The sequence below is a fragment of the Haliotis cracherodii genome, unplaced genomic scaffold (assembly GCF_022045235.1).
Source record: "Haliotis cracherodii isolate W230 unplaced genomic scaffold, xgHalCrac1.p SCAF_9, whole genome shotgun sequence".
Classification (NCBI taxonomy): domain Eukaryota; kingdom Metazoa; phylum Mollusca; class Gastropoda; order Lepetellida; family Haliotidae; genus Haliotis; species Haliotis cracherodii.
Window position 1 is genome coordinate 13,418,119 of NW_027266343.1, and position 27,605 is coordinate 13,445,723.

The 27,605-nt window shown below is 41.3% G+C and overlaps 1 protein-coding gene across 1 annotated transcript; it reads left to right on the plus strand.

The window, feature by feature from the left end:
- The first annotated feature begins 13,036 nt into the window (after positions 1–13,036).
- Positions 13,037–27,467, plus strand: LOC139453244 (peroxidasin-like). Its single transcript, XM_071234870.1, has 13 exons — positions 13,037–13,085; positions 14,494–14,581; positions 15,349–15,506; positions 16,674–16,856; positions 17,807–17,894; positions 19,089–19,198; positions 19,523–19,621; positions 21,117–21,209; positions 22,537–22,846; positions 24,133–24,522; positions 25,234–25,400; positions 26,221–26,326; positions 27,353–27,467. Exons 1-13 carry the CDS (start codon positions 13,037–13,039, stop codon positions 27,465–27,467), a joined length of 1,956 nt encoding a protein of 651 aa, XP_071090971.1.
- The last annotated feature ends 138 nt before the right edge of the window (positions 27,468–27,605 follow it).

Consider the following 27,605-nt stretch of genomic DNA (forward strand, 5'->3'; position numbering starts at 1 on the left):
CACTCATGTCGTTAAACCAGTCCAGACGCCTGATTGTCTCAGGTCTACTGTGGCCTATTCATCCGCATGGCTTGGTTCGAAATGTAAATACTTGTGAAAATAACAGAGTCGTTGTTGTTACTGTTATTAAAGTTTCAAACATGCTACAACACTCCGTTCAGTTATATTGAAGGGACTTCTTTCTCGGCGAATGAATATGCCCCAAAGGAGTTAACAAGGTGTATAATTTGCTTCACGGCATTGGAAACATGTATCACTACGTATATTGTACTGTCTGATTTCAACAATATTGGTGCAAATTTTGATGTATTTATTTCGAAAATGAGAAACAGTAAAATGATTAATATACTCAGGAATCGACAACGGCTCGGCAAATACCGGTTAACTGGACGAGGTTAATATTTCCCATATTTAAAACAGTCGTGATAGACGAACATATTACATTGTCCATACACCAGCGCAGACATTACCGATAAAGGTGAAGGATGTCACCACACGAAGGGACAGTGTTTCACAATGTTTATGCAAGTGAGCAAATCAACGTGCCATCCGAGGTCTATATGACCTACGTTTGAAATGTGCGTATCATTTGGCCGCCAAATTTACATTTATTACGCAGGTCATGAAATAAAAGAGGATTCAAGTGACTATGAACATATATGACAGAGGTGTGTAAATATGGCATTCGTTTCACGTATTTTCTAACCTGTTAAATAATCGTAGTTGCTGTTCCGAGATGACACAGATTTCATTACCCTTGAAATCGTGAATAACAAGGTTTAGATTTATCCTGTTTCACACGCTCCTAAATGTTCGGTCATAGGAAAGTGGAAGATTACCATATTGACAAAAAATAGCATTTATACTAATGCTTCGATAATATAACTGCGTTATTTTACCAGCATTGGCTCCTTAGAGTGAGGCAACCACGCCAGTGACATAGTGAGTTAATCAGGCGAGGAGATGTACATTACCAAAGACCACTGAAGGTGTTCTGTGTACGCTGAGTATTTGTTAACCCGGTCTGCATTGGATTATTGCTTTCAGGTTTTAATTTAACAATGAGTGAGTGATTTGGGTTTAACGCCGACTTTAACAGTATTACAGTTATATCGCGGCGTGTCAGCTTAATGTGGGAGGAAAGCCCGAAGTGATGCAGGTCTCAGACGTTTACCACTTCGGTGAAACCCACGAGCACGGGTATGGTGCTGACAAACCTAGAAACATAATCGGGACGAACCGGGATTCGAACCCAAAATCATAAGGGACCCAAGGGACGCAACTCTGCACAGCGAATCGCGGCGCCTTAGACGGCTGGGCCCCCCGTGCCCCCCGGAATGTATCAAGGCTACCATCGTGCTTTACTATGAGGGCTGGTCCAAAAGTTCTAAGTCTGACAACCTTTCAACAAAGTGAACTAGTCAATGTATTACATTGTTTGAGTAGTCCAGTGCAATTGTATTTGGTCTGTTGAGGCCGTTTGTATATTAGTGACAGCCACCTGAACGTGATAGGAATAGAAATGGACACAGAAATGGAACAGAAAGAGTACCGAGCAGTCATCAATTATTTTTTACTTTAGAGAAAAGTACTCCCCAAGAAAATCATGACAGCATTTCACAAGTGTATTGGGATAAGTGCCCTAGCGATTCCACTGTTAAACGTTGGACAGCTATGTTTAAGGCTGGGAGAACAAGCCTTGATGATGACCCTAGGTCTGAACGTCCCTCAACTTCCATCAGTGAAGATTCAATCAAGGAGATAGAACAACTTATACTGTCAGATAGACGTATTACCGTTACTGAACTTGAGGATGACACAGGTCTAAGCCATGTATCCATTGAAACTATTATTCGTGAACATTTACAGATGAATGAGATATCTGCTCGTTGGGTGCCAAAGTTTCTAAGTTCTATTTCTTAAGGAAAAAAGAACTGACATTACCAGAGACAATATTTAGAGCTAATTGAGGAAGATTTCGTCAAATTCAAACGAGATTAGTAACGGGTGATGAAACATGGGTCTACCACTATGATTCCGAGTCAAAACGTCAATCCATGAAATGGCTCCATTCCACTTCTCCGGCACCAAAGAAATTCAAGTTTTTAAGATCAGTGAAGAAAGTTATGTACACTGTATTCTGGGATGCAAAGAGAGTGATCCTTGTTGATCACTTAGAAAGACAAAAGGCGATTACCGGTGCCTACTATGCTGATATGCTTCATCGCCTGAGAGATTCTATTAAAGAAAAGCAACTAGGACATGACACTGCCTCTTCTAACACCTCTCGACTTGCAAAGGCTGCTGTGCGACAATGTTGATTTGAAGAGCTTCCTCAACCCCCATACTCGCCAGACCTGGCAGCAAGTGATTTCCACCTGTTTCCTAAACCTCAAGAACACCTTCGTGGAAAGCGCCATGACGACAACGAAGACTCAAAACTGTCGTGAATGGGTTTTTCAGGGTGGCTTCAGAAAACGTCTTCCTGACTGGAATTGAAAAGCATAATTATAGATATGAGAAGTTTATTGAAAAGCAGCAAGATTATGTTGAAAAATAGATTAAAAACAGTTTCATAATTGTTGGTTTTGTTTGTTAGGCTTAGAACCTTTTGACCAGCCCTCGCATGACGCGTACGCGAGCCTTTGTGCATGTGCACATGCATGATATATTCTCCAATAATCCATGGGGTAGGGGAAGGGAGGGGAAGGGGAGGATCTGTACAAGATGTTAATGTATTCGTACTTCTCAAGAGCACCAGATAAGCTAGCAGGCGCATATGCCCTGCGTAACAGCAACATTTACCACATAAATACCACCTGCGTCCAGTCTAAGGTATGACTCCACGTCAAGACATAATGCGTACATTTCCAAGGTGAGTGGAGTTTCCTCCCCGATCTGAGGAACGACCTATGGAAATTAGCAGGCCAGCACTACCCACTATTTTTGCAGATGTCCTCTGTCGACCAGACCGAACTCCTCGTCCGGAACGACTGGTCTATTAAACCCCAAGGCCGCACTATCATCCCAAATGTCGACCTTAGCGACAGAAACACTTCGCTATAACGCCATCTTGTCTTAAGTAAAATGAAATGTTAACAACGGGAATATATATGCATCTTGTTATTGTATGCATATTTGTATACGTGATATGTTGAATGTCTCTTGGCCCGACATTGTATACTTCTTATCAATATGTTTTATTGTTTTACAAGCATTTAAAAACGTTTGACACTTTAATAACACAAATATCTTCTTCCTCTACTTCTTCTTGATCAGCAAGGGGGCACGGGTGGCCCAGTTGTCTAAGGCGCCGCGATTCGATGTGCAAAGTTGCGTCCCTTGGGCACGACAGAAATTTATGATTGTGGGTTCGAATTCCGGGTCGCCTCGATTATGTTTCAATGTCGTCAGCACAATACCCGTGCTCGTGGGTTTCACCGAAGTGGTAAACGTCTGAGACCTGCATCACTTCGGGCTTTCCTCCAACTCACTCACTCACTCTTGTTCAGTGAACCAGCGGATTAGTGAAATGAACAACAATGAAACAACAATCACCGTCAATGGCAAATATAAATGGTTGAGGGGACGGTCGGGTAGCCTAGTGGTTGAAGCGTTCGCTCGTCACGCCGAAGATCCGGGTTCGATTCCCGACATGGGTACAATGTGTGAAGCCCATTTCTGGTGTCCCCCTCCGTGATATTGCTGGAATATTGCTAAAAGCGGCGTAAAACCATACTCACTCACTATAAATGGTTGAGAAGTTCGGTTTATAGTTACTCGCCCACAAAGCAGACTTTTCTCAAATTCAAAACGCCAGAGAACAATCAGTTTCCATTGCTTGCTGGAGCAGATTCCACATGGCGTAATTCTAGGTTTGTCATCACCATACCCCTGCTCGTGGGTTTCACCGAAGGTGTAAACGTCTGAGACCTGCATCACTTCGGGCTTTCCTCCCACATTAAGCTGACACGCCGTGATATAACTGGAATAATGTTAAAAGCGGCGTTAAACCCAACTCACTCACTCACTCACTCACTCCACATGGACTAAATAGCCAAATAGTGAGGCTAACAATATGGATGGATCACTGATCACGAAAATAAGGGTACAAGCCTGGCATGCATTCCTTCTTTAGTTGGTTTGAAGTAGACAGCATAGAAATGTATGTACAGCACCTAAAACCCTCAGGCAAACAGCAACGCGTGACATTTTGCAGTAACCGCCCGTGTGGAGCCCGTATGATGGATGCACTTGTAACTCGTCACCGGTCCGCGACGTCTACAAAATAAATATATAGAGAAGGGGCGGTCGGGTAGCCTAGTGGTTAAAGCGTTCGCTCGTCACGCCGAAGCCCCGGTTTGATTCCCGACATGAGTACAATGTGTGAAGCCCATTTCTGGTGTCCCCCGCCGTGATATTGCTGGAATATTGCTAAAACCGGCGTAAAACCAAACACACTCACTCACTCACTTACTATATGGAGATAAAGGTGTATCGGGAATATCTAACTACTTATACATTTAATATAATGTACATTAAACGGCCAATTGTCTGAACAAATGGAGTCATATTCCTGTAAGTGAAATATTGGACATATTTTATCATTTAATTGACATCAATAAAAAAGGAATATCTCAAGGTTGAGAAAATGTTTGATAACTCAAGATGGAATTGCGAAAATCAATTAACACTGTCAATACATGTACAAGATCGTGTATACAACGCTCCCCGATGTATTGTACATTATGCTTTATAATGAAGGTAACATGCTATACCCTGTAATGTAATCCTCTGCGAACCTTACCAGTACTCATTAATTAATATAATTGATGCACACGTTGAAGTCAAACAATGAATGTTTATCTGTTGGTATATAGTGTTGAGCCTTGATGTATTGAGCCAAATGACACGTCGTGATAATATCCTCATGGTATGTTTACAAATGCCACGTCGTGATTGTACCCTTATTATGGTATATTTACAAATGTTTGTTGTTCAACGCCGCACTCAGCACTAGTCCAGCAATACATCTGTTTGAGAGTTGAAACAGCGTCGACAGTTTGACCGAGTTCTGCTGATCAGTGAACAAAAACAATGATCAAAGACAGCGCTCAATTCGTAACACTCGAAAGAAGAGTGTTATCATCCCGAATAGAGTGGAACAATGTGGGCAGATAAAATTTGAGGAAAACTCAATCTTACCATTGGAACAACTTTAAATGATTCGGGGCCTACAGAAACCAAACTGTGTGACACACACTGTATTGATTAATCTGATTCTAAACTTTATATTAACAATAGATGTGAAAACGTTCATATTCGAGTAAGATCATCCGGTGGTGTTTTGTTTGTTTGTTGTTTAATGCCGCACTCAGTAATATTCCAGTTATTTGACGGCGGTCTGCAAATAATCGAGTCTGGACCAGACAATCCAGTGATTGACATCATGAGCATCGATCCACGCAATCGGGATACGATGACATGCATCGACCAAGTCAGCGAGCCTGACAACCGATCCCGTTCGTCACCATCAGGTGGCGTCCTACTGGCCGTGAAAAAACAATGTCTACCTAAAACCAATTAAATCTCGCTGTGGTGCGTAACTGGGGATTGCAATGCTCGAACTAAGTCATAACCGGACTACACTGGAATAAGTGCAAATGGAGAAGATAACATGCTGGAAGCTGAACTAATCCACTCAAGTACCAAAGTGTTGAGAGACAATCATATCCCCTTACAGAGGTCTTCAAGGTACAGAACCGCCTCCGTGGTCTAGAGGTAGAGCGTCCGCCCGGAGATCGGAAGGTCCGGGGTTTGATCCCCGGCCGCGTCATACCAAAAGACGTTAAAAGATTGTACTTGTTGTTACCCTGTCTGGCGCTCGGCATTAAGGTTTAAAACAAGGACTGGTCGGCTCGGAGTCAGTATACTGTGTCTGAGTGTGGTATTCATGTTAAAACTGCGGCATGGTATCTCAGTGGGCTAGCACAATAAATCGGCATCAGTCCGGACTAGTACAAGCAGCCACACACACATGTGCATGCACGTCGCTATATAAGTGCAATAATCTTGCACGCGACGTTAAACCCCATTTCACCTCACCTCACCTGCAATGGACAATACCGCAACTTCCTATGGGTACACACTTCTAGAGGTCTGCAAAAACACTGGACTCTATATCGAGACTGCCGAGTTGGTTCTGAGAGAGATAGGAACTCTTACCTGCAAACATGCCAGTCTTACTTGTCTTGCATCTGTAGAATTCCTAACTCAATCGGAGCGCTATCGCTCTCACCATAGAGCGCCGCCGATCGCCACAAAAGCTGGCCTACCGATCTTCGGCGCTCCATGGCGATCTGATGGCGCTCCGATTGCGCTCCGATGGCGCTCTGATTGTGCTTCACTGTTTGGTTCACGATTTGGCGCTCCAATATAATTCCAGGATGTGCTGCCTCTTTTTCTGACAACCATTCCAGTCTAGAATTCTCTTTTAACAGTGTATATTCCTGTCAATAACTGTCAAGAACAGGGATTAAGAAAATCTGATGATTATGTATCTTATATAGATGGAAATGTTATCAAGGATTTGTGTTGTAAAATAGATTACGATGCCCAAGAAAGCATCAATGATATTACAACTTACAAGCTTGTATCGGCTGCAAAAGAAACATTTCACTGTAAACGAATTAAAGACTATCTACAAAAGTAAAAAACATGGTTTGACGGTAACTGTAAAGAAGAACGAAAAAGGTACCATAAATGTGAATGAAATTTGGGTAAAAATAACTCAAATACCGCGAAGTGTTTGCTCAATCTTTCAAAACTTATAGTAAAGCCTAAAAAGGGCTAAGTTTATCTATAAACAAAACAATGTTCGGACACAATACGTAAAGCTAAAACATCTTACCCTTAATATTTCTGGGGCTTTCTTAAAAATATTGATAACAGCAATGACATATGTGAAGTTGGTTATTTATTATTTTCAAGAACTCAATTCTTCTGATAATGATGATTATGTTGTCACTAACTTTGAAACAGAAAATGTACCTTCACGTGAAATATTAAACAATCCAAATACGGATAATGAAATAGAGTGTGGAGTTAATGCCTTGCATAATAACACAGCTTACGGTATTGATTGTAGTTACAATGAATACTTAAAGTCAACGCTGAATGTCTTGTTACGTGTTCATGTAAGATTGTTTAACACTGTTTTTAATCTTGGTGTTCTTGAAAACTCTCGAGGCATAACCATGATAAGCCGCTTGGGAAAGATCTTACGTCATTCTGCCTCTGTTGGGCTTAATGGTTATTCACAGGCTGGCTTTAGAAAATCTTATTCAACAAGTGATCACGTCCATGTTCTAAACGCCTTAATTGACATTTTTCATAGCGCAGAAAAGAAATTATTTGTTCGTTTTAGATTTTAGTGAAGCATTTGATCAGTTTATACAACCAATGGGTAAGAAATTTGGGCATATAAAAATACTATTATTTTGGAACGGATACATTTGAAATTCTGTAAATATATAAAACAATCGATATACGTCAAACAATCGACACCCAATTTGTATATCTAGAGGGAACTTTGTAGACATCCAACTCACATTTAGTTAAGGTTAGAGCTGTAAACTACCTACCAACGTAGATAAGTTGTCTTATATTTTGTTACACTAAGTATACTTGTCGTCTAATATGAATGTTAATTTAATTCTTTTTGAAAATGTTAAAAATTTGAAAATTGAACCCCCTCCGTGGTCTAGTGGTAGATCGAGTCGTCCGGAGAGCGGTAGGTCCGGAGTATCTCCAGTCGCGTCATACCAAAAGACGTTAAAAGATGGTACTTGCTGTTACCCTGTCTGACGCTCGGCATTAAGGGACTAAAACAAGGACTGGTCGACTCAATATACTGTGTCTGAGCGGGCTTTTCTTGTTTGTCCTATTCTACGCGAAGATCGTGCCTTGTACATTTCAAAATTGTCATCACATATCCAAGTATTGAAAAGCTTTTGAGGTTACTAATATCTAATTACGTCCCTTACTTATGTAAGACCCCCATTCCACTAGGCGGCGATCCACGGCGCTCCGTCAACAAACACATGCAAAGGCAAGTAAACTTTTACCTGAAAACATAAAAATAAAGAATTTGCTAAAGAATACATATATCATATTTTAATTATTAATTTTTAATTATAATATATCATTGATATATTATTAATGTATCCCCTGATAATTTGGCATTGCAGAATTGAGTGTATATGATAATAGTTCCATGTTTCAGCAATGGGGTAATAAATATAGCATATCATTTCGTATCATGATTAAATAATTATATGATGTATCGAATATTGCAAGGTTGACTAGTCAACATTTATTAACTTCGCGTATGTCGTTTAGATAATACCGAAGATGCGTGACCAATCCTATCTTCTGTAGAAGTTAATAACCTGAACGTTATTGATCGTTCAGGGCTATAACTCATCCACATCTATCACCCTGTTACTTTCAATTTGATAACCGTGACAGATTGCTATTGTTATATATACCTTAATTTCACAGGCCCGGATAAGGCTCGCCAGCTGATTTGATCAGACTCTCAGTGTGGGCACTCTGTACCATGTGTAGCTGAATAGAACTGGGGGGGGGGGGGGGGGGGGGGGGGGGTCTGGGATTCTGAATGGAGACTGCATATTTTTTTCAGCTACAGCTGCTAAAGCAGATATAAACCTAAACATTATAAAAAAAATCCTTCTTACAAAAATGTATTTTTTTTGGCATAAAAGTTATTTATTCAACAATCTGAAGCATAATTATTCGTTTAAAGCATTTACAGGGTTGATTTATTTTCCCCCTATAAAATCCTCGGCCGATTTTATATTCTAATAGTTAATTGATAAAACTACAGACAGAATAATTTTTTTGTAATGTTTAACGCTGTTTAACGCTGTGATACTAAAAGCAACGCGCCCGGGTCGCGACAAGTTCGCGATCGTGTAAGTACCATTTCTACGGTAGAATACGCAATATGTGTTTATCTATCGATTTGCAAATCGAAACCATTTTATGTTTTAACCAAATATATTAAAATATAAAACAATTCAAGCGAATTATCTGCTTGTGACTAAATATCTGTAAATGCTGAACCGAAATGATGCAACCATATTGGTAGCCTTCTCTGTTGTTTATTCTGTTTATTTTTATTAGAAATACTGTAACCTAAGCACATGCATCTTCAATGACCTTGTACATGCGGGGGCACGTGTGGCCCAGTCGTCTAAGGCGCCGCGATTCGCTGTGCAGAGTTGCGTCCCTTGGGCACGCCAGAAACCTATGATTGTGGGTTCGAGTCCCGGTTCACCCCGATTATGTTTCTAGGTTTGTCAGCACCATACTCGTTTGAACATTTATATCGCCAATGGAGACAAGTATTGGATGCTAAAAGAGAATTTACTTCTCGTCGATCGAAGCATCATGTTCACATCGACTCTATATCACGTATAGACGTATTCGCATGTCGAAATTTTGACCTCGCAACCCGACCTTGACCCTGCACAACAATGTGTGACGTGCATAAAAGCTTCCACCGTCATTCAATAATACATATATATATATATATACCAGTTCACAACCTCACCCCGTGGTTAATCACGGGTGTCGCCAACGCCAAAGCGTTTGTTGACAAGCTGTAGCATGTTGCGAACTCTCAATAGCTTGTGCATGCTCTGTTTAACGCATGCTCTGTTTAACACGAAACGGCCATCCCCAGGTAACAGAGCCGTTTTGAAACCTGTTTGTCCAAATGGCGCATTTAGTCACGTGAAGTTTTCATCGCCCCGTGATTTTTATCTTTGTAGTTATCATTGTTGTCGTCGTTAGATATTTCCAGCTGATTTCACATGATACAATAACATGTGTTCGTGACGTACACAGTAGGATTTATCGTGCCAACAAGGCCAACGTCAGTAACGACTGGAATTCAATTATCCTTCCCTCGGGTCGAAGTAAACTCGAAATGAACTCATAAGTCTCACTTGTTTATATACCAGATTTCTAACTGGTGTACGCTATACAACCGACTTAATCTTTAAAGAAAGTAGACGACGAATTATAGAAAATACGAAATATACACAATCAAATTGTTTTAGTGAGTGAGTAATTTTAATTTTACGCCGCTTTTAGCATTATACCAGCAACATCACGGCGGGGGACACCAGAAGTGGGCTTCACACTTACCTATGTCGGGAATCGAACCCGGGTCTTCGGCGTGATCATTTCGAACGCTTTAACCACTAGGCTACACTACCGCCCCCACATTGTTTACAAAGTGTTGTGAAAACACCACATCTCTGAGCCCTATTGTTTACAATTTGTGTTTATGGGAGGGCAAATACATCTGAATAAATTAATTTAAGGTATCCGAGACTGTCACAGAGCTCCAGATAAGCTTTTGGTGCTGTGGGTATTTTACCCATGCATTTTAAAATCATTGGGTATCTGTAGTTCTATCTGGGTATTCAAACTTCTGTTACCCACTAGTTTTTACAAATGTGGGTATTTAAGTTAAATATTTAAAAACACCATTTATCTAGTCCCTGCAAACTGGTGTAACTGTCATTTTGGAGTTTGGCAAGGTTGACAGAATGCCCGTTTATCATTTCAAAATAAGTTGCTGATTTGCTAATCGAATACGCAGGGTTTCTTCACAATATTTTGATGATACGCACAAGTTTTATTTTTGTAGCGTATCTGTAATGTTCGTTGCGTCTTTGATATGCTTGGATTTTATTTCACTGCGTATTTCTGCATTTCTGATGCATATTTTACGCACATACGCAGCTTATCTGGTGCTCTGCATCATGTAGCTAAATTTAATTATTTTAAGAACGACAAAACGTTTCCATGATCATAACATCATTTTTGTCACTGATGCGTCCAATTTGGAAATGCCATCTACATGTCTACCATAAAACGTTTCGAAAGCTTAACCGAGACCTCGAATATTGCAACCTTGATCAAAAAAATTTTGATCAAGAATCCTTCAAATCTAATCACATAATACGTGGATGCCACACAACAATATTGAATCCAGGAAAGGAACTTGCATCACGACACCTGTAGGAACAGGCTCGGGCTTAGCTCAGTGACTAAGCCCGGTCCATTGTCACAAGAAATGGCTACAGGCAGAGTTCATTGTACATATTACATCAAACAACGTCACCTTCTTAAAATCAAGACAAATAGCGAAAAGCCTTACGATGTTTTTCGAATTAACTACTTATTTATTTTATTTCCGAGAAAGCAAAGACTGACTTACTGATACGGGTGAAAATATGTGTATGTCATATACGTACTAGTCCCAGGTTTGTATATATACTTGTTATTTCTTAGCTATAGCTGCAAAACCAGATTTCCATGAAAACAATCAGTCTTTTTATTTAAAAAAAAAACACCTACAATTTATGTGGGAGACGGTTTCTTTTTTCACAGTCTAAAGCATAAATATTTTTTTGAAACATTTTCGGGGACAATTTTTTTTCTATGACATTGAACTACATTAAAGCGAGAAAACACTTTCAATATTCATAAGAAATCTCTGCCAAAAGCAGAGTAGATTGTACGAGTATAGAGCATGTGTCCATGAATCACTAAGACTCCTGACCACAGTGGACGGAGGCATTGACCGTTATGGTGGTCAGAAAAGATCAACAAATGGCCAACCTCGGGGTGTTTGTAAACAGGCTTACATTAACCTGTATCGCTCGTATCCGATTTGCGATCGACTCACTAGACCATGCTATGATTAAATTGAAGGTATATAAGATCGACATCTGCCTTGTACATTTAATTGAGTTTACATCGCTGATGTGGAGCGTCAGCTTGGTGGTGTAATACGATCGGTGAGGTAGGTGTTTCCGGTTTCTATTTCTTGATACATTCTTGTTTGACCATTTACAAAATAGACCCAGACAAGTTAAACCATTAGTTGTTCATAAACTTTAAACATCAAATCTGCTGACATTGTGTTTGACGCGATTGACTTGTTTTAGTGAACAATTGACTTGCTTTTGCATGTGTTTGTGACGGGTGGATAGCTGAACACGCTGTCAACTACTGATATAATTTGCCCGAACAGACTAAACACTAATCAAAATTTTAAATTGGGTACGACATTTGTTTGTGAGGAAATTATGTTCAAAGACTCGAACACTTCCGTCTCGAAAATATGCCGAAAAAGACTTTATAGAGTGTAAAAGGCAAAATAGTGATGAAAATTGTATGAATAGATCGCTTAAAATCACCGATGCCACCATGTGTTCGCGAAAAGCGTATACATTTCCTGCTCTGCCTGAAGCACCCTCCTGCACAGAATGGAAGGGTCTGTTGCCTGACGCCGTGCCAATAAAACCACCTGACATACGAATGTGGCCTGCAAACAATCGACTCTGGGTCAGACGATCCAGAGATCAGTTTCATGAGCAATTATACCAATGTCGTGATTGCTTCAATTGTGAAAATCAATGTAAACATGTGTTTCGATCCGAAGCACTAACCTAAAGACGTTCTAAACTTGTTTAGTATAAAAACGTGTTAAGAAGATGAAAGGTCTAATTGTAACTTAATGTCAAATAATATCACTTTATTTAAACATCTTTAAATTACAAATAATACAAATTAGGATAATACACAATGATATTTTGTCGTAAACATGTTTAAATTCGAAACATGTTTAAAGTATGTTGTGTTCATGTGTTGTTTAGGCTGTAAGACGATAGCTCATTTCATGTGTTTAGACCCTAAATGTGATTAGATAGAACATACCAAATGTGCATTCTGTTCAGAATTCAAACACATTCCTGAACATGTGTAGATCTAAACATGTCTTCTGTGTGTTTACATTTCAAACACATTGTTTTTAAAGTGCAAGATTGCTAAATTTGTACAACATTTTTTTCTAAATTTGTACAAAAATGTCTACCCCTCTTTTAGCTGTCTCAACAAATGCATAACTTATGTCTATTTTCAGGTCAACACGATGAACGCGCTAGTTCGAGTGGCGCTCTTGGTGCTTCTAGCAAATCAAGGTATTTAGGAAGCTTTCTAAGTATTATTTACGTATTTTTCGCTGATGTTCCTTTTGTTGTTTTTTCCTAGAAATGTGACCCCTTACATGGAGCTCCTCTCAAATTTGGTGATGATTATTTAAGAATTGACTTTCTCTATGTGTGAGTTGTTAGGGCGTTGTTAGGTGCTCATTCTGTCAGTCAATGTCATCGATGACGTTGTTAGGTGCACATTCTGTCAGTCAATGTCATCGATCACGTTGTTAGGTGCACATTCTGTCAGTCAATGTCATCGATGACGTTGTTAGGTGCACATTCTGTCAGTCAATGTCATCGATGGCGTTGTTAGGTGCACATTCTGTCAGTCAATGTCATCGATGACGTTGTTAGGTGCACATTCTGTCAGTCAATGTCATTGATGGCTTGACAACGGTATAAGGATCTTGCTTGACAACTGTATAAGGATATATACCAAAACGTCGCCTTTACAGTATCAAAGAAGTTGTTATCCATAAATTGTGTCTACGTTGTCATACGTCAACCTCAAAGTAATGCCTATCAAACAATCATCAATGGCGTTAGCAGCTACACAATCTGTCAGTCACTGTCATCGATGTCGTAGTTAGTTGCGTATTCTGTCAGTCAATGTCATCGATGGCGTTGACAAAAACACATTCTTTCAAGTCACTGTCATCTATGGCATTGACAGCTGATCATTCTGTCAGTCAGTCATCGAAAGCGTTGAAAGTTGTTCACTGGCTTTTCTTGATCCAGATTCGAACATACACAGATGACTGTGGTGTAGCTGGCACATTGCTGGCAGGCGTTCCATGATCACTTGTCGGACCTGCTTGATCACCTGACGACACGTCTGATCTTATACTAGAGATTGTTCTTGTCCGAATAAGATCCCTTAACACCATAGTTTCTGAATAAGTGAATAGGAACATAGACGTACTTACATATTAGGATCAGGGACGGTCGGGTAGCCTAGTGGTTTAAGCATTCTCTCTTCACGCCAAAAAACCCGGGTTCGATTCCCGACATGGGTACAATGTGTGAAGCCCATTTCTGGTGTCCCCCGCCGATGTATTGCTGGAATATTGCTAAAATCGGAGTAAACCATTCTCACTCACTCACTAACATGATAGGATCAGAACGAATGATCATTACGACTCGTTAATATTTTTTTCACGTATAAATATGAATAAAATATCGTACTGCGAATATAAAAAGAATTGGAAGAAAGCATAATACATGATAGCGAACAAAAATGTAATAAACGCCATGTATTGTAAAGAAATATAATTTTGTGGCATACTACTTGTAAAGCATATCAACAAATCCATCTTAATTTATGAAAAACAAGACTTGAATCAAATGACAACTACAAATTTGCCATCTGTTACATTCCTGTATCTTTTCATAGTTTTAACTCAGAGAACTGGCAATCTTCAAACCGGCGGCAGAAGGAGTTCCCGTGATGCCCTTAGGCTTGGACAGCAATTTGCTAATGGGTAAGTCCCAACGTACTTTCATTTTTGGTTGATGGAGTTTGCACTGAAACATTTGGCCGGTGATTGAAATTAATAAAAAAAAGATTTTTTACGCCCTATGGGATCTGTATCAGCAGATAGTCGAGACAATTCTCTCGAATTGACGTTTTGGATTTAATAGGATTTTTATGGTCTTGAGGTCAAAATCGTTTGGTGGAAACGTGGAGACTTTGTAACGTCTGTTAGGGCGGATCCAGCATTTTCATAAGGGAGGGGTCCAAAATATCAAATTAATGTCTCCGATAATCCTACACATACCACATTTGGTTTTTGGTTTTCAAAAGGGGGAAGAGGGGAGGGTGGGTGGGGGTGGGGGTGGGGGTGGGGGTTGGGGTTTGGGGTGGGTGGGTGGTGTGTCGAAGGGTTAAAGACAAGTGAGTATTTCATTTCAGTCAATGCCCTTAAACGAGTGAAAATTACTAATGAGAAATATTTGTCCTATAGATGTGACTACTTCAAATATGAATACTTATTGTGTTTCTGTCCCTTGGCGACAAGGGTTAAAATATGCCAAGCACTCAATTTAACCGTAAGAGGTGGTGAGGGTCGGTGACTCCATAGATTGTATGTCATCAATATCTCGATGGTGTGGATCGTTGTTTTCAGGCACTGGTTTGTCTGGCCCAGACTCGATTATTTACAGGGGCTTGTGATATGGCGAGGGTATTTCAGTGGTCATCTGCATTGTATATTTTCCGGCATCCGTAATTCATAACAACTTATTGCAGAGACCTGAGCAGCTGTAGGCCCAATATACAGTGCCCGTCTGAAGTCGAGGCATCAAAATTCAGAACTGCCGATGGCACATGCAACAACAAAGAACACCACGACTGGGGCAGTGCGCTCATTCCAATGAGAAGACTGCTACCCCCTCAATACGGAGACCGTGAGTTATACACCGTCCGTCAATATATGTTATAGTCAAAGTACGAAAACCTAAAGGTGTCACTTTTGAAATTTTGAGTTTTTCTTTGATTTTATTTTCGTATATTTATATATTTTAATTTTAATTTAAAAAATCGAAATTTCGATTAATTTCTTGTAGTTTCGATTTTTCTCTCGTAGTTTCGATTTTGTTCTCGTCACTTCGATTATTTTCTACATGCGTTTAGTTTTTCGTATATTTCGATCATTTTCTCGTCATTTAGATCCGGGGTAGAATAGGTCTTCAGCAACCCTCGCTTGCCGTAAAAGGCGACTATGCTTGTTGTAAGAGGCGACTAACGGGATCCGTTGATTCATGTCATCGATCCCAATTGCGTGGATCGATGCCCATGATGTCAATCACTGGATTGTCTGGTCCAGACTCGATTATTTACAGACCGCCGTCATATAGCTGGAATATTGCTGAGTGCGGCGGTAAACAACAAAGCAAACCAAAACCAAACGTTATTTCAAATAACGTTATGTTAAATATAAAACATATCGATTGTTAAAAAATATTGAAGTTCCGCGAAAATAATCGAAATTACGAAATAAAATAAAATTATGCTACGAAAGTGACACCATTAGGCTTTCGTATATTAGTGTCGGCCTGTATACCTATACATTAGCCTCATCTAACCGGCCGGGTTGACAGTTTGGTTTACGCAGTGTATTCTATGTACAGTTTTCCAATGAATTTTAAATTACACAGGTTTACTGTTATTTACAAAAGATTTATTACTGTAACAGTATTCGGGGCTGTCGGGGAGCCTAGTGGTTAAAGCGTTAACTCGACCCGGGTTCGATTCCCGACATGGGTACAATGTGTGAAGCCCATTTCTGGTGTCCCCCGCCGTGACATTGCTGGAATATTGCTAAAAGCGGCGTAAAACCATACTCACTCACTCACTGTAACATTATTCAGTATTACAAATCTCTTTGCACAGCTAAGCACCCTTAGTACCTAGCAATGACTGACTCATTGAATCCACTCCGGATATTATATCTGATATACGTCTAATATAGCGAATAAATGACTCATAAAGCACAATTGTGATCCTCGTACATTATAACGAACTTTGGATGTGACGAACTGCAGTGAACTGTTCTAGCTATGCTTCTATTTCAGACAAGTCGACTCCCAGGCGTGCAAAAAGCGGCAATCCCCTGCCAAATGCTCGTCTGGTGAGCAGGGTCATGCACTCAGACGACACGAGTCAGGCCGAAGATGCCGGAGTGACCCACATTGTCATGCAGTGGGGTCAGTTCCTTGACCACGACATCACCCTAACACCCCTCCAGGAGGCGGAAAGTAAGTTGTCATGTTCCTAGTGCTGACGTGTATTGACCACCCTTTGAAGCGGGACACGGTAGTTCTTTGACGACCAAGTAACTTAACTTTAATTTAAAAACACAAATTTCTTTGCTTACGTTACTTGTACCACATGTTCCCGTGTCTTTTTAACAATTGACTTGCCTTTGCATGTGTTTGTGACGAGTGCCATTGATGGGCAGGATACGCTCACCTTTTCGCGAACACCTGGTATCATTACTATTTGATAGTAATTCATAAACACGTGCTTATGATATAGTCGGAATCGTACAATCGACTATGATTTATGCAGAGATTTCTATTAAATAAGAAAAGTGTTTTGTCGCTTTATTTACGACAATTCTATCACGTGGTTCAATCTCACATGAGCGGGGAGACACGGGTGGCCCAGTCGTCTGAGGCGCCGCGATTCGCTGTGCAGAGTTTCGTCCCTTGGGCAGGCCAGAAACCTATGATTGTGGGTTCGAATCCCGGTTCGCCCCGATTATGTTTCTAGGTTTGTCAGCACCATACCCGTGCTCTTGGGTTTCATTAAGTGGGCTTTCCTCCTACATTCAGCTGACACCCCGTGATATAACTGGAATATTGTTTAAAGCGGCGTTAAACCCATCTCACTCACCCACTCAGTGTCACATGGTTACGTGCCATAATGGCGCATAGAAACAATATCCAGTTTCAAAGGTACGAACAATGGTAAAATATCGTGAATATCCACCCCCTTCACCCGTCAAACAAGCATCTACCCGTCCTGTGCTTATATTCAATAAAATAGTTCCAATATTTAACTTTGTACAAAACACTAAAAGTAATTGTTATGAGCGGACAAAGTTATTTTGAAGATAAACAAAGAAGGCTCTTGATGGTCGGTTGAAATGGTAAATTCGTTTTTCTCTCTCAAACTTTAATAATGTGAGCCTTTGTTTTTTCAGATGCGGATGGCTCAATCAGTCACTACGTGTGTTGTGAGGATGTATTTACCAGTGATGCGCCCAATGACAGGACCCTCTTCACAGACATGTAAGAGTCCAGTTTAGGATACCATAAGATACGGATGTAACGATACATCGAAACGAATCGATATTGTGATAATTGAGGGACGATACAACACATCGATATCGAGTTATTCGAATATATCGATACTGATAATGACGACTGTCCTGGAACGATATTTTGCGGAACAAGGGTGATGACATATACCGATATAGTTTACGTACTTAATAGACCCGTGAAGATCCGGGGTAGAATACCATGCAACCCATGCTTGTCGTAAGAGGCGACGAATGGGATCGGGTGGTCGGGATCGGGTGGTCAGGCTCGCTGACTTGTTTGATGCATGTCATCGTATCCCAATTGCGCGGATCGATGCTCATGACGTCAATCACTGGATTGTCGGCTCCAGACTCGATTATTTACAGACCGCCGTCATATAGCTGGAATATTGCTGAGTGCCGCGTTAAACAACAAACAAACAAATAAACAAAACGTACTTAATACCTTTAACATACTGCAAAGTTCTGGTGGGATACGTTTGCTCTGCTGGGTTTAAGCACACAGATCCTGATCTTAGCTGACACATGAGTCTATTCTGATTGGCTGAGACCCATACTATTATTTTCAATGTACCCCGCTCGAATTGCCGAACTGTTGGCATTACATTTCAAACATACCAACCGCAGTTTTGTATCTCTAATTAATGATGTTACGATTATATGCCGAGACTCTATAGGCTGTAAAAGTAAAATTTAGGAAGAAAATTATATGAAAGGATCATTAAAAGACTGAATGTCAATTTGAGAAATCTCCTGCACGTTTGTCATTTACAGTAAACTACGGTTATAACGAGCTCAAAGGGACCATTTATTTTATCCGGAGTTCGTTATATGCATATATACAGCATATATACAAGCAAATGAGCGGGGCCCCCAAAAAAGTTCGTTATATCCCAGAGTTCGTTATAAACGTAGTTTACTGTATATTGTCAAGACTTCAAAACACGCATATCTTTACTACACTGCCGGACAAAAGAAAGTGTACACCGATGTTTGATGATGGCTGAAAATGAAGCAAACTAGAAATGGTTATTCAACGGTGCTGAAGTTGATATTTGAAACGTCGGTAAGTATGCCGACTTTTCATTCATTAATCCGGACGCTATTGCTGAGAAAGGTCAAGATGAACCGGATTTCACGGTATCACGTGTTTGTGTTACAGAAATACGTGTGACGCCATCACTATTCCTACCGGCGACACGTACTTCACATCTAGGTCCTGTCTGAACTTTGTGCGATCCATCCAAGTCCCCAACACAGGCTGTAATACATGTGAGTGTCTCAGACGTCCATACTCTAGTAGTAGTAGTGGTTTATTTCAGTAAATCAGGCCACAGGCCCATTTTACAATATATAATCAAGCATTCAAACATGTTACGCCACAAGTACACAAGATTTACTGAAATAAACCACTACTATAGACGCCCATACTATATACAATTGATGTGGTTTCATTTTCGCCAGGCCGCAGTAAAGATTGAGAAAAATATTAATCCGGCAAAGTATTCATGCGCAGTGAAAAGCACAAACCATTTCCGGCAACGTTTTTTAACCAATCAGATTTCAGCTCGCATTCATTTCACAATTCTCCTTTAGATCCCGCTGAGCAGCTGAACCAGATAACGGCCTACATTGACGCATCCAACGTCTACAGCTCATCGGAGGCTGAGATGGAGGAACTGAGGGGGATCAATGGTGAATTTGGGGATTGTGTGTTACACCGCAGTGAACACATGAATGACGGTAGCTTGCGACTAGTCAGTAATGGAGGGATACTGTCAGACAGATGGGTGTAATGCATGCTGCCCACACTGGAAGTAGTCACGGTTGTAAAATCGTAACGGGGACACGTGTGGGCGAGTCGCCTTAGGCCGGTGCCTTAGACGACTGTGGTGAGTGAGTGAGTTGTGTTTAACGCCGCTTGTAACAATATTCCAGTTATATCACGGCGCGTCAGCTTAAAGTGGGAGGAAAGTCCAAAGTGATGCAGGTATCAGACGTTAACCACTTCGGTGAAACCCACGAGCACGGGTATTGTGCTGACAAACTTAATTGGGGCGAACCGGGATTCGAACCCACAATCATAGGTTTCTGGCGTGTCCAAGGGACGCAACTCTGCACAGCGAATCGCGGTGCCTTAGACGACTGGGCCATCCGTGGCCCCCTTGGACGACTGTGCAGAGTTGCGTTCCGTGGGCACGCAAGAAACCTATGATGAAGGGTTTGAATCCCGGTTCGCCCCGATTATGTTTCTAGGTCTGTCAGGACCAAACCGTGCTCCTGGGTTTTACAACAACTTACTTTGAACTTTCCTCCCACATCAAGTTGAAACGCCTTGTTATAACTGGAATACTGTTCAAAGCGGCGTTAAATCCAACTCACTCACTCCCTCCCTGTATCAACGAATCACCACAGAAATAATGGGAACGGGCGCTTGTCGACATCTTGGCAAAGTTTTATACATTAATTGAATCACAGGGACAGTATAGGTGAGTGGGTGGGTGAGTTGGGTTTAACGTCAGTATATGCAGTTAAATAAACAGTCATGGTAAAGGCATGTATTGGTTCCCAACAAATGTCAGATTTCAAAGGCAGAGGAAATGTTTAACTTATCAGGCGTGTTCATAGGACTAAACGTTGACCTTGACCTGTATCAATATCACCATATATCTTTAGCCTTAATTTCTCAGTAAGCTGGGAGGCGACTATGCTTGTCGTAAGAGGCGACTAACGGGGTCGGGTGGTCAGGCTCGCTGACTTGTTTGATGCATGTAATCGATCCCAACTGCGTGGATCGGTGCCCATGATGTCAATCACTGGATTGTCTGGTCCAGACTCGATTATTTACAGACCGCCGTCATGTAGCTGGAATATTGCTGTGTGCGGCGTTAAACAACAAACAAACAAACAAACAAACAGTAACTTGGTCAAAGACTTAGTAATGTTGAAATATTTAAAAATGCTTTATGAGATTCACTCATGTTTGATGGTGGCTAAAATGAAACAAACAAAATATTTGTTCGACGATTTAAGTTTGTGGTGTTTCGACCACTGTCTTAAGCCTAATAATGTTTTATAAAGTTTGTAGGGTCTTGGTCAAATTCAAATTTCAAGCGTGTACTTTCTTTGGCCTTTGGAGTAAATATCATTTAAATGAACATGTCATTCAGTTTATCTGTTGCTGTTGCAGGCTTAATGAAGACCCAAGATGCGACTCTCCTCCCAAAGGACCCTGATACCTCTGTGTGTATATCTGAAGATGGGAGTTATTGCTTCAAAGCCGGTAGGTGTACCTTTCAGTAGTCAAATACAGTAAACTACGGTTATAACGAACTCAAAGGGACCACTAAATATAGTTCGATATAACCGTAGTTCGTTATAAGCATATTTACAACATATAAACAGCAAATGGACGGGACCTAAAAACAGTTCGTTGTATCCGTCAGTTCGTTATAAGCGTGTTCGTTATAAACGTAGTTTACTGTATACATTTTAATCGCAACGCCAGAGACTTAACAGGCTCGATTAACCGTCGGGGGCAAGGATGGCCCAGGATGGCGCCACAATTTGCTATGCAGAGTTGCGTTCCTTGGGCACGCCAGAAGCCTATGATCGTGGGTTCGAATCCCGGTCCGCACCGCTTATGTTTGTTAGGTTGTCAGCACCATACCCGTGCTCAGTGGTTTCACAGAAGTGGTAAACGTCGGAGACCCGCATCACTTCAGGCTTGTGGGTTATAATTAAAGATTAAAGGGTTAAAGATTATTTTAGTACTTGTTCTCATAATACACATAATACTATGAGAAACGTCTCGTCAGAAGCTGGTATACATTGTTTATTCGGCAGGTAGAAAACGTAATTTACATAAAGTCGTTAGTGAACATGAGAGTGCCAAACCCCCCTCACCTGAATCCCGAATACCATTTAATTTTTCACTCCCAGTAACCCAGGTCAACCGTGTTCCTGAATTCTACTTTACACAAATCTGAAAAACACAAGTCATAATTCACTCTACAAAGGCAGAATGTCGATCACAGTCGACTCCTATAGAATACGTTCCTGAGTCATTCCAGGGGTCTTAGTGGAAGTTAAATTACTGAACAAAATATTGTTAAAAATACAATATATAAAGGAAATCGTAACGTACACCATTACAATTGTTTAAATGTTGAATCTGCGTCCCGCCTACTCACTGGTGTGTCCCGAAAAACTCTCTAAAAAGACCCAAGAACCCCGCGTACCAAAATGGGGTTGGCAGCCTCAAACATGGTGGCATGGATCAGGCAAGAGAGATAACTCTCCGACCCCTATCCAGATGCATTGGTCATTCGCCACTATAAAAACCGGATTTTGACCTTTTATAACCAAATATTCTCCATCGCCCTATAAATCCTCAACAGGCATATTTTTATGACCCACACAATGATGAGAAATATATACTACTCAAAAGAAGTTAAGGATCACCCAATTCTTTCATATTGGTAACGTTAATCTGTCATGGCATGAGAGATTAACTATTGTAATATGGAAGAATCAGGTGATCCTTAAATTCTTTTGAGTAGTATATTATATGTATATGAATTGAAAATAACCGCGACGTTTATACGCAGGTGATGAAAGGGTCAACGAACAGATGGGGTTGGCTAGCATGCACACAATCTGGTTAAGAGAGCACAACCGTATTGCCACCCATCTGAGGGCTCTTAACACGAACTGGGACAGCAACAGAATTTTCCAGGAAACAAGAAAGATTATTGGTGCCATGATGCAGAAAATCACCTACGGCGAGTTTCTGCCTGTTGTCCTTGGCAACAGGATAGACACTTACAATCTGAGACTTGCGTCATCCGGCTTCAGGAACGTCTACCAGCCCGACAAGGATCCGAGTATCGTGAACGCATTTGCCACAGCAGCATACAGGTACTGTGATACGACGACACAGCCTTCTGAACTCTCATCCTGCTGTGTCATCCCCGTGTACTTAAATCTCATTAAAATCAAATCTTAGTTCTCGCTATCGCTAAACAAAGATGTTTGTTGTTCAAGGCTGCACTCAGCAATATTCCAGCTAGATGACGGCTGTCTGTAAATAATCGAGTCTAGACCAGACAATCCACTGACTGACATCATGAGTATCGATCCACGTATTTAGGATTGATGACATGCATCAACCGAGTCAGCGAACCTGACCACCCGATCGCTTTAGTCGCCTCTTTCGGCAAGCATAGTCGCCTTAGCAAGCATGGGTTACTGAAACCCTATTCTACCCCGGATCTTCACGGGTCAATGAAGATTTGAGGGCATCCCATTACGGCGGGTCACATTAGAACAACTTTCGTAGCCAACCAGATCATTAAAGTGACAGTCGGAATGTATTTTTTGATCATGCAATTACGAAAAAGTTAACACGGGGTATTCCGAACAACAATCTGAAACTGCGTCAAGATTATCGTCTATCTCTCGCTTTAGTGTGATAAACACTTGAAACGGAAGAGACTTTTAACAGATCTTGGGAGGTACTGCCACATAATATCAACCATCTTAAGACATTCCAAATGACTTTTCAAATGTTTAATTAATATTTTTCAAAACGTAGTCTAGAATGGAAATCGCCAGTTTGAAGCTTATGTCGTAAAGTTCGAGAAAGCTGCCTTCTGATTGGCTGATGTCGACTTCTGGTTTGTCATTTCATTGGTCAAATTTGCGAAAGGTTATGACGTGACCTTTAATGCGATGCAGATCTATGTATAATGGTAGCGAGAACTTCGATCTGTATTTGATTATATTGGGTGCAGTTGATTCTGTGAATCTCGACGTCGGATATCTCGAAAGATGCCTTGAAAGTACAATCAGTCCTGGTTCGAGCATAGTTGGTTGGACCGCGAGATGGTATTCTTCCAGTGGTTAAAGTTTTATTTATACTCCGAGACTATTGGTACCATCTGATCCTCATCTTTAAGAAATTCATTGTTTGGTTTGTTCACCATTTTGGGTGTTGATGCCATCATTCTCAGAACGACAGGGTGTATACAATATCTACTATATATCTATCGAAATCTTTCTTTTCCATTCGGAACTGTCCGTTTATATACGTTTTCGATATACAGAAATCCTCTAAGCAGTCTTGAATGCTGCGCCCGCTCATACAGGGAATTTAATTTAACAGGTATCAAGAAAACAATCCAGGTTTGTTATTTGTTTTGAAGGTTTGGCCACTCCCTGATAAGAAACATATTCACCAAGTACAACACTGACTACGCCAGTTACGAAGACAATGAGCTCCATGACATCTTTGGTAGAACTAATCTTATCCAATCCATGACATCTTCCATCGGCGCCTGGCTCCGTGGTATGGTATCCGAGGAAGCAAGGGGTGTCGACAGGTTCATGACTACTGAACTGACGAACAAACTCTTTGAGGAGGATGCACAAACCGGCCTTGACCTCGCAGCCTTGAATATCCAGAGAGGTCGTGACCATGGTCTACCTGGTTACAATGACTGGCGGGAGAAGTGTGGCTTGCATCGTGCAAAGGATTTTGATGACCTGCGAGACATCGACGCCGAAAGTCAACTTCTATTGTTCGCCCTTTACGAGTAAGTACCTAGTTCTAATAGTACTCCGTCGTATATGTCGTACAGTTACGTGTGCATGGGGGGGGGGGGGGGGGGGGGGGGGGGGAAGGACTAGGGGTGAATGAATGTTGTTTTATGTCGCAGTGGATAATATCCCAACTGTAATACGGTGGGATATGAATAGTCCGACAATAGTCCCTTGTCATGTCTTCTAAACCATTAGGCCAAAGCCTGCGTCTTAAATCTGATTTCAGCTGCGACAATCGTATCGCTATGCCATGCCAGGTGTTGGAATGGTTGTCAAATCTTCAAGCAGAGAGTTGTCGTATCGGAGGAAAAATCTGATTTTAATGAATTTGACCTACGTGTGCAATGTTCAAGCTATAATCACCGCCATCATATAGCTGGAATATTGCTGAGTGCGGCGTTAAACAACAAACAAACAAACAATCAGTCTGGACCAGACAAACCAGTGACAGGGTTTGACTATCTGATCCTCACGAGTCGTTTCTTACGACAAGCACGCCATAATGGGTCTAATCGCTCCCTGAACCTACACAGGGAATTCCAGTTCAATAAAGTGTGTGCGTGCGTGCGTGCGTGCGTGCGTGCGTGCGTGCGTGAGGTTCAACGCCTTCTCATCAATAGTCCAGCTAGAAGGCGGCCTGTACATAATCGAATCTGGACCAGACAATCTAGGTTATGATGCCCATGTTTTCTTGTATTTTGCAGTAGCCCTGATGACATTGATCTATTCACTGGTGGATTGGCTGAGAGGGCAGACACCGGTTTGGTGGGGCCAACGTTCTCGTGTATCCTGGGGAAACAGTTTCAGAGCTTGATGTCCGGCGACAGATACTGGTTTGAAACGGACGACCGAGACACCCAATTTAGGCCTGGTGAGTCTCGCGAATGCAGTGTTCGTATCCCAGTGTTATTTGTTAACTCAACTCGAAAGGGTGCACGGGAATCACGCACGCACGAATACGGCGTTAGCGTTGGGTGTCTCAACGTGCGTGATTCCCGTGCACCCTTTCGAGTTACGTTGATTGGTTCAACTGTGTCATATGGCCCTGTGATGCAGGGGTAGCATTATGCAGATGGCGGTTTCAATGAATGCTCGTTCCACCCGTGACGAACAGGTCTGGTTGTTGATGAAATATAGTGATAGCTGAATAGACAGATTTTTTATTCATGCATCGATTGTCTTTAAATGTAATATCCAGTTATGTATGACTGTTTAATATTCTCGTACCAACTTTGACTGGAGTAGGTCGGATAGTTTTTCAGATATTGTAGTAAACGTCGGTACCTTAAATTACCTTCCAGACTATACATGGAAGTCTTTGATAGGCATTTTATTAGTTGTGAGAACATGAATACGTGACACATTGTTAACCATATTACATGTAGACATTATCTGAGGTTTTATAGGTTTCATGTTTACCATAAATATTCAACAGTGCTACCAAACTATCTACAGGACAGTTTCCCCTTTACGTTTTTTGTTTTTGTTTGTTGTTTAACGCCGCAATCAGCAATATTCGAGCCATGTATAAATGGGCGTCATTATTTTCTGCATGATTTACGACTTGACGTACCATTGTACGATTTACTTGACGTACCGTTGTACAATTTACTTGGCGTACCATTGTACGATTTACCCCTATGATTGTGTTATTTACGACTTCCCGTAACTCTATACCAAACAATTTTCAGAGCAATTGGCAGAAATTAGGAAGGCATCCTTCTCCCGTGTTCTGTGCGACAACACCGACACGACATCAATCCAGCGCAATGCTTTCAAGACAAAGACGACAACAGGGTAAGCTTTTTATAACATTATTCGGGTTATATATCGAGGCGTGTCAGCTTAATGTGTGAGGAAAGCCCACTTAATGAAACCCAACAGCACGGGTATGGTGCTGACAAACCTAGAAACATAACCGGGGTGAACCGGGATTCGAACCCACAATCATAGGTTTCTGGCGTGCCCAAGTACGCAACTCTGCACAGCGAATCACAGCGCCTTAGACGACTGGGCCACCTGTGCCCCCGGGTAAGTTTAGAAAACATGCACATAGGAGGAATGCACATAGGAGGAATGCATGAAAGGTTTGTTTTCTCAAGCCACAGTAAGCAAACTCAAAGCTATATCACGGCGACCTGTCCAGTCCGAGACAGGCAAACCAGTGATTGAAAGCACGGGCAACAATCCACGCCGAATACTGCCCGAACGAGATTAACATTGGGAGTTTAAAGTACATTACTTTGCGGCCTTTTGTCCATGGTATCAATTTGTGGAAGCAGACATAAAATCTTTCAATTAAAACGTTGCCCAGGAAGTTTGTTTCGTGAATGGTAGAGCCAGCAATAGTGCCGTTACATCACTACCGCCCGCAAACTAGTGATTGATAGCATGATGACTTTCAACGCCATGTGGGTGGGATGAGACAATCGTCGACACCTGATGATTAGTCGACCCAAGAACAGAGGTACTTACTCAGAATAACGTTGCGAACATGAAAAGTATGTGGCGCAATTAAACCAGGGGTTGATAGCATGAATGTCAATTATCCACTGTAATATATTTTCCAGTAAACAACCGTTTGGTTTAGGGAGTGAGCGAGTATGGTGTTACGCCGCTTATATAATATTCCAGCAGGGGGACCCCAGAACTGGGCTTCACACATTGTACCCATTTCAGGAATCGAACCTGGGTCTTCGGCGTGACCAGCGAACGATTAAACCACTAGGCTACTCGACCGCCCCTTGGCTTAGGGAAACAGGTGGCACTAAAGATCACGATGTGTAGGATATATTATGCAGTAAATGTTTGTTTTATTTACAGAAATTCGGTTGAAATGTGCGAGAATGGAAACATTCCTAGCATGGATCTGAACAAGTGGATCGACAATTCCTCCCGTCCTCCTCGGCCTCAGCCTCAGCCTCGGCCTGGCAAATAAACTGTCGGCGATATTATAACAGACAAACATATTGTTAGAAAACTCTGACGAGAGCTTATTAAAGTATACAAGAAACTATTTCCCTTGTTCGTTGAATTTTGATTTTCATTACAGAAACTAACTTTACCTACACATCGC

Excerpts from the sequence above, each read along its gene's own strand:
- LOC139453244 (XM_071234870.1), top strand. The coding sequence starts at position 13,037 with ATGAACGCGCTAGTTCGAGTGGCGCTCTTGGTGCTTCTAGCAAATCAA. Across the intron at positions 13,086-14,493 it reads GGTGCTTCTAGCAAATCAAG|TTTTAACTCAGAGAACTGGC; the intron begins GTATTTAGGAAG and ends ATCTTTTCATAG. Across the intron at positions 26,327-27,352 it reads AAGACAAAGACGACAACAGG|AAATTCGGTTGAAATGTGCG; the intron begins GTAAGCTTTTTA and ends TTTTATTTACAG.